Source organism: Tupaia chinensis, unplaced genomic scaffold, assembly GCF_000334495.1.
Source record: "Tupaia chinensis unplaced genomic scaffold, TupChi_1.0 Scaffold000257_1, whole genome shotgun sequence".
NCBI classification, from domain to species: Eukaryota; Metazoa; Chordata; class Mammalia; order Scandentia; family Tupaiidae; genus Tupaia; species Tupaia belangeri.
Genome location: NW_006159737.1, coordinates 4,433,752 through 4,451,775, shown reverse-complemented (window position 1 = coordinate 4,451,775; position 18,024 = coordinate 4,433,752). Strand labels below are relative to the sequence as shown.

Sequence of the window (18,024 nt, the reverse complement as noted above, 5' to 3'; positions counted from 1 at the left end):
ACCAAAAAATAAATCTAAATATGTGACAATAGAGGAATGACTAAGTCAAATGAATATTCATTTAATGGCATACCCTAAGCCTTTAAGAAATGCAGGGCAATTACGTGTATGTGGATACATTAGTGAGTTAAGAAGCCAGAAATGGACAATTATGATGTCTCTTTTGGACAACTTATGAGACAGAAATACTTGCACATTTATGATAGGTTTATGTTTATTGTTATTTACCTTAAAGAAGTGTATGCATCTAATGTATTGTTCTTTTCTAGATTTCAAAAGTTACTATGTAAGCATTGCTTATTAGTGGGAAGTAGTCCTAGAAAGGGGTAAATTGCAAGCTGCTGTTTATTTTCATTCAGTAGCTTTCTGTAAACTTTTATCACTAGAAAGGGGTAAATTGCAAGCTGCTGTTTTTCATTCAGTAGCTTTCTGTAAAATTTTATCATAAAACCATGTATATGTTATGCTTTGACTTTTTAAACATGTCAATATGAATATTCTTAAGTAAGTCATTGTTCTCTCATTTTATAAAATTAAAAAAACGAGAATTACTATTGCACAAACTAATAAAACACTGCTGTTGAAGTTTTCAAGGTCATGAAGCAAAAGCAAACTTTAGTATACGAAGCATCAGTTTGTCAGCAAATCAATTCAGATTTTCTTTGCAATATTCTCATCACAAACAAAAGAGACAGCTCGCCTCCTACAGCCACGATCCCCTTAGTGAGAGCACACAGTTTACCTGTCTGGATGACAGCTCCGCTTGGTGCTGAATAGTAAGAGACGTATCTATCTCCCCTCTTGAGCAAGGAAGTTTAAGATACATTCGTCTTCCTAGTTTTTGGTAAGAGAACACATTATGAACCCAAAGCCTCCCTAAACAAGTGTTCACACTTAATCATTCACCTTTGATTCCCAACAAGAATAAAACATTTTTGCATACTACTCCAGGCCCCTGTATTTAACACAGCATACTCTGAAACAATAGAATGACTGTCTTCTGTTCTTTTAAATCTTTTCAGAATTGCAACTTCCAGTGAGTCCCTCGGTGTGTTTGGATCAGGGAATTCAATTAAAGCCAAGTACTTCGAGTCACCTTCTAAAAACAGGGAAGCCATATACATGGAAACCATGGGACTGGAGACGTGAACAGCTGTAAGATAATCATTTTGAATTGTTGCACCCAGTGTGCAGTTTAGGAGGCAAGAAAGAAACACAGACCAGATCTAGGGAGTTGTACATGTTTGAGTTACTAGGTTCTGTTACATAAAATTTCAGCTATCTCTTCTTAATAAAGAATGCCATCATTGACTTTCTTCTAGACTAATTCAAACCTCTCCTGCCATAGAATAAACACTTGGGTAAATTGGACTCTTATCTAGTAAGTTACATTAATGGAAATTGAATTTAAAACCTTGACAATGTGAAACTATAAAATTTTAACTTCCATTTTATACTCAAATGACATTGCCTTGGTCTATGAGTATGGCTGAATGCATTTTTTTCCCTAGCTGTTAACTTTTTTTTTTTATGGCTCCCAGGATCTAAGAAAGCATCTTCAGTGTATCAAGTTATCCAAGTTACTTTCAGGGGAAGAGTTTTAGAACATAAATAAATTATACTTAAAAAATTAAGAGATTTTAATGATCTTTTCGAAGATGCAAATACGTTTGCCTCTTCTAATTTTGGAATTGTTAGTAGTATTCTCAGCAGTTAATATTATTTATTGAAGAGTCATTTGCATCGTGGGTTAACCTAGTCTTTGAAAATTAAAATAGCACAATCTTCACTGATCAAACACAGTTATAGTTAACATGGAGAAACACAATGCAGAGAAAGTATTAGTTATACATTTTGGTGTCATTTATGATGAAAGCATATTTATTTTGCTACATTAAGCTACCGTTATCTTTCCTTTGTAGATGGAAATGTTTTCTTCTTATTCTGTTTCCTTAATTATCTGGAATAAGGGGTATTAGGTAGGTTTGAATGAATGGGGTAGTATTTTTGGCATATTCTTGGTGACCTGGCTACTATTGAAAAACTTGATATCTTTTCATGGAGAGGAAAAGACAGAGCAAACTTAGGCAGAGAGAAGAATTTCAGGAGGTGTTCCATTGCTCCTGAACTATAATCGATAGCATTTTGTTCCAACAGTACCATGAATCAAAGGTCATGGATAGTGTGACTAATTTAATTTAAGGAAAAATCTTTAAACTTTATCTAAGTAATATTTTCCCATCTATTTTTCTTTCAAAAAATTGTTTTGATGAAATATGCCATAGTGGAGAACACTTCTGGGATTTGATTCTTTCTCTGTGTCGCTGTCCACCCCCCCGGTGGTAATGCCAAAAAACAGTTGAAATTGTTTCAGGAAATTCACACACTGAAAATTGGGTCCAATGCAGGTTAGAAGAGGTTTATGAAACTTTTAGGTAATTTGCTAAATTCCATACTTAACCCTAAATTGTTTTTTTTTTAGGAATGAAACATCAGTCCTTGCTCCACATGAAACAGTCTTTCGAACTGAAGATTTATCTGTGATTCTTAAAGCCTATGTGTTGGTGACATCCTTAACCCCTTTACGTGCATTCATTCATTCAACTGGCACGGTTTGGAATCCACCAAAGAAAAAACGGTTCACTGTCAAGGTAAAGGCTCCGTTGCAGCTGTTATTTCACACAAAGTACACTGAAGTGAGTTGGGCTGCCATTCTCCGACCTTTATGGTTATCAAATCCCATTGAACAAAGATTGCAATTTTTTATTGCTGCAAGCAAGAGATTTTCATTTAATAGGTGCACGTTCAAAAATGAACTAGAAACAGCTTAATTCACTAGAGATCACAAGGGCTATTTTTTTTTTCCTCTCAACTCATCATTTTAGTTCAATTCTTTGACCTATGACAGAGGTAGTTCTCAGCTGTACTCTGCTTTTCTTGACTTTCCAAACTTATTCAAGAAAAATATAGTCAACACAACAAAGGAAAATGTAATTTCACCCTTCTGCTTTTGGCTTCATCCTTAGGAAGGCTAAGGCCTGTTTCATTACAACAGGCAATACAGAATATTTGCTGAGTAGAAAATAAAGCTCTCAAGTGTGTCTAATATAGTAAGCCATGACATAAAGGATAATGCTGTTTTCAGTGAAGACCTTAACAATGGCCCCAGAAAGATTAGTTATAAAAGGTAGCTCATGTTAACTTGGTTGTAAATAAAGCCTAGTGACAGTAATTTGTAATTACTGATTATCTGTAATTATCAAGGATTCTTGATTTTACAGTAATAATTGTTCAGAGCACAGATAAGAAGAAATGGGGGAACTAGCAGTTGGCATAATGGCTATGTCTCTGGACTCTCATATAGTCAACTGTGGTCTGAGTCCCGGACCCAATGGTTTAAACTCACTCCGGGTACGTGTGCATGTGTGCCCAAGATCTCGAGAGGAGAATGGAGGAGAAGGGATTGTGGTATGGCTATCCTCCGTGGGGAAGGATGGATTTCTCACTTTCTGTCTGTCTCTCTCCCTCTCTCTCTTTCTGGTAAGCACACATACCCTGTAGCAAAAAATAAAATAAAATAAAATAAACTCAAAAGAAGAGAAAAAAGAAATGGGAAGAAAGAGAATGTACAAGTGGCTCTCATAGTTTGAAGAGATTTAAAGCTGTCTGAATATGGATTTTATTAATCATTTATTTTACATATATTGCATTTTGAATCCTGGAAAAATTTCCCAATGGCAAGAAAAATTTTAATGATCATTTAAATTTTGTCACTTAAAACCACATATGCAGATGGAGTCAGCAAGTAGCGTGGTGGTTAGAGGCACTGGATTTCCACATGGCTGACCGCAGTTCAAGTCCCAGACATGGTGGCTTGCTTTCTCACTTTTCTTTCTCTCTCTCTCTGGGCAATTAAAAAAAATAATAACAACACATGAACTTAAATAAATAAATTTTTTTTTTAAAAAACCACACATTTGCAGTATCAAGATATGTAGGTTTTAAATACCTGGTAAAACAGATAGTGGTACTTTTTATGAAGCAGTATTAATAGTAAGTGTACTGGGACCAGCAGTTAGCATAATGACTGTGTCACTGAACTCCCATGTAGTGGACTGCAGTTCAACTCCTGGACCCAGCTTAAACTCGTGCTGGGTGCGTGTGCGTGCGTGCCCAAGATCCTGAGGAGAATGGAGGACAAGGGATTGTGGCGTGGTCATCCCCCCTGGGGGGGGGTGAGTTCTCGCTTTCTGTCTATCTCTGTCTTTCTGGTGAGCACAGGCACCCTATAGCAAAAACCTCTCAAAATAAATAAATAAATAAATAAATAAATAGTAGTAGTTTACTAAGGTTGCCCTCTTTCAATATTTTTATGACTTAATTATTTATTTATTTTTTTGCCATAGGGCGCATGCGTACTAAGGTTGCCCTCTTTCAATATTTTTATGATTTAATTATTTATTTATTTTTTTTGCCATAGGGCGCATGCGCTTGCCTGAGAGAGACAGAGGTACTGAGAGAGGGAAAGTGAGAACTCATCCCTCAACCCTGTTAATTATCTGGAATAAGGGGTATTAGGTAGGTTTGAATGAATGGGGTAGTATTTTTGGCATATTCTTGGTGACCTGGCTACTATTGAAAAACTTGATATCTTTTCATGGAGAGGAAAAGACAGAGCAAACTTAGGCAGAGAGAAGAATTTCAGGAGGTGTTCCATTGCTCCTGAACTATAATCGATAGCATTTTGTTCCAACAGTACCATGAATCAAAGGTCATGGATAGTGTGACTAATTTAATTTAAGGAAAAATCTTTAAACTTTATCTAAGTAATATTTTCCCATCTATTTTTCTTTCAAAAAATTGTTTTGATGAAATATGCCATAGTGGAGAACACTTCTGGGATTTGATTCTTTCTCTGTGTCGCTGTCCACCCCCCCGGTGGTAATGCCAAAAAACAGTTGAAATTGTTTCAGGAAATTCACACACTGAAAATTGGGTCCAATGCAGGTTAGAAGAGGTTTATGAAACTTTTAGGTAATTTGCTAAATTCCATACTTAACCCTAAATTGTTTTTTTTTTAGGAATGAAACATCAGTCCTTGCTCCACATGAAACAGTCTTTCGAACTGAAGATTTATCTGTGATTCTTAAAGCCTATGTGTTGGTGACATCCTTAACCCCTTTACGTGCATTCATTCATTCAACTGGCACGGTTTGGAATCCACCAAAGAAAAAACGGTTCACTGTCAAGGTAAAGGCTCCGTTGCAGCTGTTATTTCACACAAAGTACACTGAAGTGAGTTGGGCTGCCATTCTCCGACCTTTATGGTTATCAAATCCCATTGAACAAAGATTGCAATTTTTTATTGCTGCAAGCAAGAGATTTTCATTTAATAGGTGCACGTTCAAAAATGAACTAGAAACAGCTTAATTCACTAGAGATCACAAGGGCTATTTTTTTTTTCCTCTCAACTCATCATTTTAGTTCAATTCTTTGACCTATGACAGAGGTAGTTCTCAGCTGTACTCTGCTTTTCTTGACTTTCCAAACTTATTCAAGAAAAATATAGTCAACACAACAAAGGAAAATGTAATTTCACCCTTCTGCTTTTGGCTTCATCCTTAGGAAGGCTAAGGCCTGTTTCATTACAACAGGCAATACAGAATATTTGCTGAGTAGAAAATAAAGCTCTCAAGTGTGTCTAATATAGTAAGCCATGACATAAAGGATAATGCTGTTTTCAGTGAAGACCTTAACAATGGCCCCAGAAAGATTAGTTATAAAAGGTAGCTCATGTTAACTTGGTTGTAAATAAAGCCTAGTGACAGTAATTTGTAATTACTGATTATCTGTAATTATCAAGGATTCTTGATTTTACAGTAATAATTGTTCAGAGCACAGATAAGAAGAAATGGGGGAACTAGCAGTTGGCATAATGGCTATGTCTCTGGACTCTCATATAGTCAACTGTGGTCTGAGTCCCGGACCCAATGGTTTAAACTCACTCCGGGTACGTGTGCATGTGTGCCCAAGATCTCGAGAGGAGAATGGAGGAGAAGGGATTGTGGTATGGCTATCCTCCGTGGGGAAGGATGGATTTCTCACTTTCTGTCTGTCTCTCTCCCTCTCTCTCTTTCTGGTAAGCACACATACCCTGTAGCAAAAAATAAAATAAAATAAAATAAACTCAAAAGAAGAGAAAAAAGAAATGGGAAGAAAGAGAATGTACAAGTGGCTCTCATAGTTTGAAGAGATTTAAAGCTGTCTGAATATGGATTTTATTAATCATTTATTTTACATATATTGCATTTTGAATCCTGGAAAAATTTCCCAATGGCAAGAAAAATTTTAATGATCATTTAAATTTTGTCACTTAAAACCACATATGCAGATGGAGTCAGCAAGTAGCGTGGTGGTTAGAGGCACTGGATTTCCACATGGCTGACCGCAGTTCAAGTCCCAGACATGGTGGCTTGCTTTCTCACTTTTCTTTCTCTCTCTCTCTGGGCAATTAAAAAAAATAATAACAACACATGAACTTAAATAAATAAATTTTTTTTTTAAAAAACCACACATTTGCAGTATCAAGATATGTAGGTTTTAAATACCTGGTAAAACAGATAGTGGTACTTTTTATGAAGCAGTATTAATAGTAAGTGTACTGGGACCAGCAGTTAGCATAATGACTGTGTCACTGAACTCCCATGTAGTGGACTGCAGTTCAACTCCTGGACCCAGCTTAAACTCGTGCTGGGTGCGTGTGCGTGCGTGCCCAAGATCCTGAGGAGAATGGAGGACAAGGGATTGTGGCGTGGTCATCCCCCCTGGGGGGGGGTGAGTTCTCGCTTTCTGTCTATCTCTGTCTTTCTGGTGAGCACAGGCACCCTATAGCAAAAACCTCTCAAAATAAATAAATAAATAAATAAATAAATAGTAGTAGTTTACTAAGGTTGCCCTCTTTCAATATTTTTATGATTTAATTATTTATTTATTTTTTTTGCCATAGGGCGCATGCGCTTGCCTGAGAGAGACAGAGGTACTGAGAGAGGGAAAGTGAGAACTCATCCCTCAACCCTGCAGGGGATGGCCACACCACAGTTCCTTCTCCTCCATTCTCCATTCTCCTCTCAGGATTTTGGGCATGCACACACATGTGCCCAGAATGTTTTTCAAGCCATCAGGTCTGGAACTCGAACTGCATAGTTGGCCAGATGGGATCCAGTGCCCGCTGACCCCTGCCTCCTTTAATCTTAAAAACAATTATCCTTTCTCAATTACATCCAAATCCCTGGTTTTCAACTAATTATGAAAAAGCGGGCTCTAATTTGATTTGTCTTTCAGGTTATCTCCCATGGATTTTTATAGTGGATATTTAAAAATTCCCTAATTTTCATGAACTATTCCCATTTTTTCCCTCTCTATGATGCTAAATTGTATTTAATTACTATTTGGCCATGTTTGTCCTATAGAAAATTGTTATTTCATAAGTTTCAACGTGCTCGTCGGCACTTTGGTACTGAGAAATGACACTCATATTCTTCAAATCGTGTCATGCTACTCCCACCTTCAACAAATAACTATGAGCACAGGACAAAAACTGTCCTCTGGTGGGACTGACATCAGTCTGCAATTTCCTTTTCTGCCTATTTAGTCCATTTTATCCCCGTTAACAACTCAATTCCTCTCACCCTTCAAAGACCTGATGTGTATACTTTTGTTTATATTCTTATAAAGTATGGAATTTAGTTCTGTCTGTATATTTTTAATTTAAGTAAATTGTATTGTATTAGAGATTGTTTTCCTTTTTAACATTTTTATATGCTGTACTACATAGTTTTAGGGAAAAACTATTCATGTTGCTTCTGTGATATTTTTCACTGATTTACAGTATTTGATACTATGTAAGAGAGTATGTTAAAAACCTTGTGAAAAGTACAATAGAACTAAAGTGCAAGTTTATTTGGGTGCAAAAAAATTTGGTATCCAGGCGTTTTATTATAATACACATTTTCCATGAAGTTCTTGAAGACCCCCCCACTTCCATTCCTAAATGCCTGTCTACTTTTCCAGGAATAGATGTGCTCATTTTGGTTTAGCCAAAAATAATGCTTCAAATGTAAAAATCCTAGTATATGACCCTCTAAAAGCCTGCATAAATTTCTTTCTTTTTCTTGGAGAGGTTTTTGCTATAGTGCGTGTGCGCTCGCCAGACAGACAGAGAGAGACATAGAGACAGAAAGCGAGAAATCACCCCCCAGGGGGGATGGCCACACCGCAATCCCTTCTCCTCCATTCTCCTCTCAGGATCTTGGGAATGCACGCACACGCACCCGGCTTGGGTTTTAAGCCACCGGGTCCAGGACGTGAACCATGGTCAACTATGTGGGAGTCCAGCGACATAGCCATTACGCTAACTGCTGGTTCCCAATTTCTTTTGAAAATATATAGCCAGTAGAGAAATTTCTGGATCATAGGCTATGGGTTCATTTGCTAGAATTAAATAATGCCAGCTTACTTTCCAAAATGCCTGCATCAGTCTGTCCATTATAAGGACTTTCATATTCCCAAATCTTGGATCACAGTTGGACTTTTCTAGTTTCTTCATTTTGCCAGCCCAACAGGTGAGAAGCAGTACCTCACTCTTACCAGTATCTCAGTTCGTCACCTACCCGTTCACTTTGCCTACCATGCCCTTTGTTTCTCAACAATTTTCAATTCCTTAATCAAAATTAGTTTTTATGATTTATACTTTGGATATTTAGTTTCAGAATTTTTTTTAGAATTATTTTATTTAACTTTATATTTATTTATTTCAATTTGACCAGAGAGGGACAGAGTGAGAAAGGGAGAGAGAAAGTGAGAAAGCAAGCCACCAGGTCCGGGACTTGAACCATGGTCAGCCATGTGGGAGTCCAGCACCCTTAACCACCACACCACCTGCCAACCCAAGAATATTTTTTTCTTATGTCTAGATCACAAATATATACTCCTCTATTGTCTTATACTACATTTATCATTTTTTCTATACATGTAAATGTTTAAATTCAAGAGAAGATTACTTATGATCTACTTTTTAAAGAATTATTTTATTTAACCTTATTTATTTATTCACTTATTTATTTTAATTTGACCAGAGAGGGACAGTGAGAGAGAGAGAGAAAGTTAGAAAACAAGCTGCCAAGTCCAGGACTCAAACCGCAGTCAGCCATGTGGGAGTCCAGTGCCCTAACCACCATACCACCTGCCAGCCCCAGATTTCTGATCTATTTTTAAAAATATGAGTCAGCCAGTTCTACCTACACCCATGATTCATCATTTTCCATGATTTTAAATTCCCACATATACAAAGAACTGCCTCTGAGCTCGCTCTTCTGTTCCTGCTGGCCCACTTGTTGCTCTTATCTTGGAAGTTGCATCTTAACACCTGGCAGGGGAATCCCTCTCCTCTACTTTCGTTTTCAAAATTATCTATGTCACAAGCATTTATTTCCTTGGAAACATTGGAGAATATTGTACTAGTCAGGGTTATCAAGAAAAACAGAACCAATAGGATATATGAGGGGTCTTCAAACTGTTCATTCAAAAACTTAAGAAAAATCTATGCATTAACTTAAACACTTTTGGGACCAACAGATGGCATAATGGTTACAACAGCAGTGGACACCCACGTAGTCAATTTTAAGCCACCGGGTCCAGGACGTGAACCATGGTCAACTATGTGGGAGTCCAGCGACATAGCCATTACGCTAACTGCTGGTTCCCAATTTCTTTTGAAAATATATAGCCAGTAGAGAAATTTCTGGATCATAGGCTATGGGTTCATTTGCTAGAATTAAATAATGCCAGCTTACTTTCCAAAATGCCTGCATCAGTCTGTCCATTATAAGGACTTTCATATTCCCAAATCTTGGATCACAGTTGGACTTTTCTAGTTTCTTCATTTTGCCAGCCCAACAGGTGAGAAGCAGTACCTCACTCTTACCAGTATCTCAGTTCGTCACCTACCCGTTCACTTTGCCTACCATGCCCTTTGTTTCTCAACAATTTTCAATTCCTTAATCAAAATTAGTTTTTATGATTTATACTTTGGATATTTAGTTTCAGAATTTTTTTTAGAATTATTTTATTTAACTTTATATTTATTTATTTCAATTTGACCAGAGAGGGACAGAGTGAGAAAGGGAGAGAGAAAGTGAGAAAGCAAGCCACCAGGTCCGGGACTTGAACCATGGTCAGCCATGTGGGAGTCCAGCACCCTTAACCACCACACCACCTGCCAACCCAAGAATATTTTTTTCTTATGTCTAGATCACAAATATATACTCCTCTATTGTCTTATACTACATTTATCATTTTTTCTATACATGTAAATGTTTAAATTCAAGAGAAGATTACTTATGATCTACTTTTTAAAGAATTATTTTATTTAACCTTATTTATTTATTCACTTATTTATTTTAATTTGACCAGAGAGGGACAGTGAGAGAGAGAGAGAAAGTTAGAAAACAAGCTGCCAAGTCCAGGACTCAAACCGCAGTCAGCCATGTGGGAGTCCAGTGCCCTAACCACCATACCACCTGCCAGCCCCAGATTTCTGATCTATTTTTAAAAATATGAGTCAGCCAGTTCTACCTACACCCATGATTCATCATTTTCCATGATTTTAAATTCCCACATATACAAAGAACTGCCTCTGAGCTCGCTCTTCTGTTCCTGCTGGCCCACTTGTTGCTCTTATCTTGGAAGTTGCATCTTAACACCTGGCAGGGGAATCCCTCTCCTCTACTTTCGTTTTCAAAATTATCTATGTCACAAGCATTTATTTCCTTGGAAACATTGGAGAATATTGTACTAGTCAGGGTTATCAAGAAAAACAGAACCAATAGGATATATGAGGGGTCTTCAAACTGTTCATTCAAAAACTTAAGAAAAATCTATGCATTAACTTAAACACTTTTGGGACCAACAGATGGCATAATGGTTACAACAGCAGTGGACACCCACGTAGTCAATTATGGTTCAAGTCCTGGACCTGGCAGCTGAAAACTCACACCAGGCATGGGTCTGCGTGTGCCCAAAGTACCAAGAGGAGAATGGAGAAGAAGGGATGTGGTATGGCCATCCCCCCTAGGGGGTGATTTCTTGCTTTCTGTCTCTCGGTTTCTGTCTTTCTGATGAGCACATGCACCCTATAGCAAACATCTCTCTTAAAAAAAAAAAAATTAAACATTTTTTGTACCAAAGTAAATTCATACTTTAATTACATTTTTTCCTATGAATTTTTTGAAGTCTTCATGCTTAGATATACAAAAAGGAATTTATTATGGGAATTTACTTAATTATGGAGGCCAAAAAGGCCCATAATATGCCATCTGTAAGCTGGAGAACTAGGAGGTTGGTGGTGTAATTCAGTCTGCGTCCAAAGGCCTGAGAACCAGGAGACCCAATGGATAGTACAACTTCTAGTTCAAGGCCAAGAGCCTGACTACCAAGAGCTTTGATTTCTGAAGGTAGGAGAAGATGACTGTTTAACTCAAGAAGGCACAAGTAAATCTGTAGGATTTGTTTCTGCAGTCTGATCTCGTTTTTAAATTTAGTATGCCTTCTTTTGGTTTCTTTAATAATACCTCTAACTGTTTTTCACTATGAAGCTCAAATATTCTTTATAAGTTTAAAAGTTATACATTCCTAATATATATAATATGTACTCACCATTAATTTAGGTTTAATTTTTGCTCCTTTTTTAAAAATAATATCTTCTTTTTTAAAAAGTTTACTCATTTACTTCTTCCATGAGAAAAAGAGGAAGAGAGAAAGAAAAGGAAAAAGACACCCCCCAACGGGTTCTCATCCAGTCCTGATCATGGGCATAGGTGTATATACCTAGTGTGCACGGGGACATGAACCTGAGACCTTCCTACTGAGGGACTGCTGCATTACCACTGCACAGCTGCCTGTCCCTCCTTTTTGCCCAGATCTTGACCATTACATTTCTATTTTCCATATTAGTTGGCTATTTTAAAATGTTTTCTTTTTTAAATTATTGTTATTTTTGTTTTGTTATTGTTCTTTCTAGAGCTTGTGCTCACTAGAGAGAGACAAAAAGAGACAGAGAGTGAGCAAAAACGAGAAATAACTTCCACAGACGATGGCCACAATGCAATCCCTTCTTCTTCCTTCTTCTCCGGGGATTTGGGGCTCATACTCACACATGCCCAGCATGATTTTCAAGCCATGGGGTCCGGGACTTGAATTGTGGAGTCAGTCATGTGGGATCCAGCACCTTAACCAGCACATCACTTACTAGCTGTTTCCTATCTCTTTATCTGCTTTCTGAGAGCATTTCTGTTTTCTGTCACAGTTCTTCAATCTTACCATCCAAACCAGGAACTCCTTCTTACACTGTTATCTTTCTTGTTACCTATCTCATCTACTGTTTTCTATATTTTATTTATTTAAAGCTGCATATAAATTCTATGCTGATGTCCCTTAAGAACTATGCAGTTTTGTATCTATTGATTTCTTACTCTATTTCCTCTGTTCATTTTAACTGTTGTTCATATTTCATTTTTCTATTATCTTCCATTGTTCCCTTGAGAGGATTAATCATGCTTATTTTGAAATTCTAGTGAGTTTTAATAACATGATATATATTTGTTCCGTTTGTTGCTTTTCAAGGTAGTTGTACTTTGCATGTGTACTCTGTTTCATCCTTTAAGCTTAAGTTCTCCTGCAGATATTGTTTATTCTAGCTACTCTACTCGTGAGGAAGTTTGGTCTTCAGGATGAAGCCCAGGAGAGGGCAGAGAGTGGGCTCCTGGTACCATGAAACCACTGTCATCCACTTCCTTTTGCTGCCACTGTGCCAGATGACTTCCCGGTCAGAATGTTCCCTTCTAAACTCTTAGGAAGAAAAGCTCTGGGAGGAAGCATGCCTCCTATTGTAATCCTGCAAGCCTGGGGTCTGAGGAAGAATAGCATGGAGGGGGGAATGCCAAATTGGCTGGCAGTCCTGGGCATCTTCTCAGTAATTCCTCACCTAAGCAGACCTAACCCCAAGAAATTCAGGCACCCAAACCCTGGGCCTGAGCTTAACCTTCCTAACAAGGAAAGAACATGGTTCCTGGAGGAACATGGGAAGAGTTACAGGGAAAACAGAATAATTCTCTCTCTCTCTCTTTTTTTGTTTTTGTTTTTGTTTGGAGAGGTTTTTGCTATAGGGGGCATTCTGGTACTTGCCAGAAAGAGAGACAGAAAGCGAGAAATCACCCCCTGGGGGGATGGTCATGTCGCAATCCCTTTTCCTCCATTCTCCTCTTGGAATCTTAGGCACACATGCACACATGCCCGGCGTGAGTTTAAGCCACTGGGTTCGGGACTTGAACCATGTTTGACTACATGGGAGTCCAGCAACGTAGCCTTTATGCCATCTGCTGGTCCCAGAATAATTCTCTTCTATCTAACCTTTCAAGTAGCCCTCTGAACTCCAGTCATCCCTGTTTGCAGCCACCAATGGCCAGGCCTTTTTAACAGCCTTGAGATTCCCTTAAATGCAGAGTTGTATTATTTATTTTTGATAAGAAATTCATGCTTCAACCTCCTTTCACCTGTGCTAGTCCACCATCTTGATAGGAAACTGAAGCACTTAAGTATACCAAGTAATTTTTTTATATTTATTTTTATTTATTTATTTTATGAGAATAAGAGATAGAAAGAAAGGAAGACAAGAACCATCAACAGGAACTCACACCATGATCCTTCCCCATCATTCCCAGGCTGCTAGGATCATGTGTGCATATAACCCACTTGTACAAGTCGCCCTGGGTACCAAACCCACGGTTTTTCACATGGTTCCAGCTTCACTTGAGCAGGGCACTACTGCTGCACCACTGAGCTGACTCTATTCTAAGTCATTTTTTAGGGTAACTTTCTGGTTTTTGTTTATTTAAATACCACTTCCCCTACCCCAGTAGAAATTATCATCTTTTTGTGATTGCTTTTATTTATGCATTTCCTGAAGATAAATCATGAGGAAAGAAAGCTCTTCGTGATTTGGTTTTCTTTAGCGTCCATGCTTCATTCACTATTGTGTTTCTTATTCATATTTTTGTCATGTCTGCAGGACAGATGCAAGCTGCAGTTGTAGCACAGGGAAGCATGCAGTTTATGTCATTTTCATCCTCTCTTTGGGATTTATCCTTTCAAGATCTGGCCTGATTATTCTGGACAATACTGTTATCTGCTCTCAGAGGGAAGGAGTGCCGCTTCCTAGGCTAATGTGCAAGGGAGTGATTGTTTCCTCACAGAGTCAAAGTTATGCTTGATGAAGCAAGTAGATTACTGGAAACAAGGAGATATTTATTTAGCTTCGGGTGCTGTCCTTATCATTTCAGTTAAAACAAATAGATTATACTCATCCATTAAATCACTTCACCATCACTCAAAATACTGCTTCCCCTAGTATTTTTAGTCTGACAAAATAAGCTTCCCAATGTTGATATTGAGAATAGGACCAAAATGCATTTTGAAGAACAACCATGCTCTATAGCATGTTATTAAACACTGTTCTTAAACTGTACAAACATAATCTGTGCTTGTTTATGTCTGGGTGTCTCTGTGTGTGTGCTGAGTTCTGTATTGAAAGGCTAAATGACTTAATGAAATCAGTAGTGATTTATGCACTTTGCAAGGAGGCAAGCCCACTAAACTGCCTATCGGTGGTCATTTATAGGACACCCTGGCGTCTAATGGAGGTAGGAATGCACTGACAGATGTAACTGTAAGTTCGTTTACTTCTAAGAGGTCTACTGCTGAGATATTTTATCTATTAAAGCTTTGGAGAGAGTCACAAATATTAAGAAATATGAATTTGAAAAATAGTGGAGAATAGCTTTACAAACTAAAAATGTTGAAAAAAACCTTCTACAGAATGAAAATATTTAAAAATGTGAGGGTTGGGTGGGGTGAGAAGCAAAAGGGAAAGAAAATTAAGAGCAAATGCAATATTTGCTAATTATGTGTCCTTTGATCTGATTTTTAAATGAAAAAGAGGGTCGTGGGGCAAGATGCATAAAGGGAAAAAGAGGGCTGGGGGTGAGATGCAAAAAGGGAAAGGAAATTAATAGTAAATGCAATATTTATTATATATCCTTCGATTTGATTTTTAAATAATCATTTTTTCCTGGCATTAAGGTAATACATTTTTCTTTGTGACTTCAATAAAAATTCATTTCAAGCAATATTTTATTACAGTTTTTTCCTTCTAAAAAGCTTTTACTTTCTGGGATGCCCCATAGGACAGCAGTTAAGCCCTGTGAATAAGGAGACAGGTCCCATATGATTAAATGCAGTTCATATCTTGACCCCCATCAGCTTGAAAACTATACCAGGTGCATGTGCATGCATGTCCAAAACCCTGACAGATGGAGAAATGGAGAAACGGGAAAAAAAGGACTGCAGTTTGATCATATCCCACTGGTGGGGGGAGGGTATTTCTCTCTCTGTTTTTCTCTCTCTCTCTCTGATGAGTTCATGTGCCCTCTAGCAATTTTATATATATATATATGCTTTCAATTAATTATAAAACACTTCAAGTATATCTATGAGCTCAAGTGTAAAGCTCTTCCACAACCATTTATCTCTAACTTTGGGTAAATGCATCCAGACCTGTCTTTATACACAGGTCATGTAGATTTACTACGAGAAATGTCATAAATTTAAATTTGGTTCTTAGAGTAAAAAGTCACAAGTTATCTCATCATCCATTGTAAATCACGACATAAGAAGTTATCCAACAGAGGAGAAACTCTAATATCTGTAACTGTTTTTTATGATGTCTGGAGATTCTTTACACCGGTGATCATCACAGGCTCTTTTGATGAAAATGTATTGCTGAAGAGATTTGTGACCTTCTGGCAAGAGAGCTTGTCGAGAGCCTTATTCTGGCCAGCTGACACGTAACTCAGACCATACCCCTGCTTGATCACTCATCCCATATTTGACGATGTTATGTTTGTTGCTCTTTGGCGTTTGAAATCAGATATAAAGTTACTTGAAGATGATTCCTTTCTTATAATCAGCTCTTGATAAACATCTCTAGATTGAACTGAATCACAGATCACTTTTAAAATTTTAACTGTGCGAAGACTTGCCTGAGTCTGTTTTATTTATAACTGCACTAAGCCAGCCACTGTACTTGGCAATGATAAATAAATGATACAGATAAATAATACATACATGATCATTTTCTCTCTAGTAAGTGCCATAGACAGATGTCACAGTCTGAATTTCTGGCCAGGGTCCCTTAGATAGAAAAGGGAAAGCCCAGGACATGTTAGACTTTTCTCAACTCACTGCTGTGAGAATCCTCTCCAGTGGAAACCCAAGGTAAACCAAGTTCCTGCCCGTTCTGTGCCCCTGCGTCACCAGTTCTCCACTGTCACTGCACTGACCTTCGGGGGGCCATTCTTCCATCTCTACGGCCTGCGCTTTTCTCTCACATTGATGCAAGTCGGCAAATGTACGCAGAGGAGAGGGTAGGGCTGTGGCAAAGGAGGGGATGATATTGACAAGGTCTCTTTTAAAAGCTGCAGATACCTCTTACTCAGTTTGGGGAACATGACACAGTTACAGAAAAGAAGTTAGCCTCATTTGTCGTCAATATTTATGCCGTGCCTTTGATAATATTGGGTGAGATAGCTCCTAGACTCCCAGGGTAAAATGAGTAATGCCTTTGGAAGCAGGTAGAAAGCCACAGTATGTGTTTTTCATTCTTCAGAAGTGTTCTTCTCCTGATCTTCATTTTTATGTCTCAAACTGCAGGCAACGGAACAGACCTTGTAAAAGACTTTCACTGAGCAGCTGGCTCTTCGGTAGGCCTGGGAGATTTATGCCAGCCGTAGAAAGATTGTGAATAAAAGTCTGCTCCTGAGAGTTTGTAAAAAAAAAAAAAAAAAGAGTTGATGTATTATTTAACCTACTCGTGCTTGGATTAAACTTAAAAATTGCATCAGGATGTTCATCTTAAAGTGTGATTTTATATAAATAAAAATTATTGGGCCAGCTGTGGTGGTGCAGAAGTAATGCAATGCTTGCGATGCCAAGGCCATAACGAAAGGTCCCAGGCTCATGTCGAGGCCTCGCTGTGCGTGAAAGGCATGTGTACGTCTGTGTGATCAGAACTCGCTGAGGCTGGGATCATGGCATAAAGACGCTGTCGAATGCGCCTCGCCTATTCTCTTTCTCTCTCTTTCTCTCTCTCATGAAAGAAATAGCCAATCTTTTTTTAAAGGAAATTATAGATAATGATATATAATTAAATAAACATGTATCCAAAGCTGATTGACACTAAAAAATTAAATATTCATTGCAAAATTACACTTACCAGTCCATTAAGTATCCTTTCAAATATGTTTGCACTAGGAAAAAAAAGGGGGGTTGCTTTGTGACTGTATATGATTTTATTTTTAATTTAATTTAATTTGAAGTTTTTAGAAGAATTATTTACTTAATTTTATTTGTCTTTCTTTCTCTTTTTTTTTTTGAATTTGCTACAGGGCATGTGCACTCACCAGAGAAAGGCAGAAAGAGAGAGAGAGGGAAAGTGAGAAAGCAAGTCTACAGGTTTGGGACTTAAACTATAGTTGACCACGTGGTCCAGCACCTTAACCGGTATGCCATCTGTTGGCCCCACGTACCTGATTTTAAAGTGTATCAATTTAAAATGATTGTAATGTTTTGCATTTATGCTATTGGCGGCAACTTCGTCCCCTTTTTAAAAAAATTTTGCTCATTCATTTCACTCATTCTCACTTTTGCTCCTTAAAAGATTTCTCAGGAGGACCAGCAGTTAGCATAATGGCTATGTCGCTAGACTCCCATGTAGACAACCATGGTTCGCGTCCCGGACCCGGTGGCTTAAACTCATGCCGGTCATGTGTGTGTGCCTGCACAAGATCCCAAGAGGAGAATGGAGGAGAAGGGATTGTGGTGTGACCATCCCCTCTGGGGGGGGGGGGGGGTTTT

At 38.0% G+C, this 18,024-nt stretch overlaps 1 protein-coding gene across 1 annotated transcript in view; it reads left to right on the top strand.

Moving 5' to 3' along the window:
• Window positions 1-18,024, top strand: part of CPED1 (cadherin like and PC-esterase domain containing 1) — a 341,161-nt gene that overhangs the window by 126,668 nt on the left and 196,469 nt on the right. The window contains exons 6-7 of the mRNA XM_027772159.1: window positions 1,023-1,155; window positions 2,483-2,651. Of these exons, the coding sequence (XP_027627960.1) occupies window positions 1,023-1,155; window positions 2,483-2,651 (302 nt within the window). The remainder of the gene's footprint in view (window positions 1-1,022; window positions 1,156-2,482; window positions 2,652-18,024) is intronic.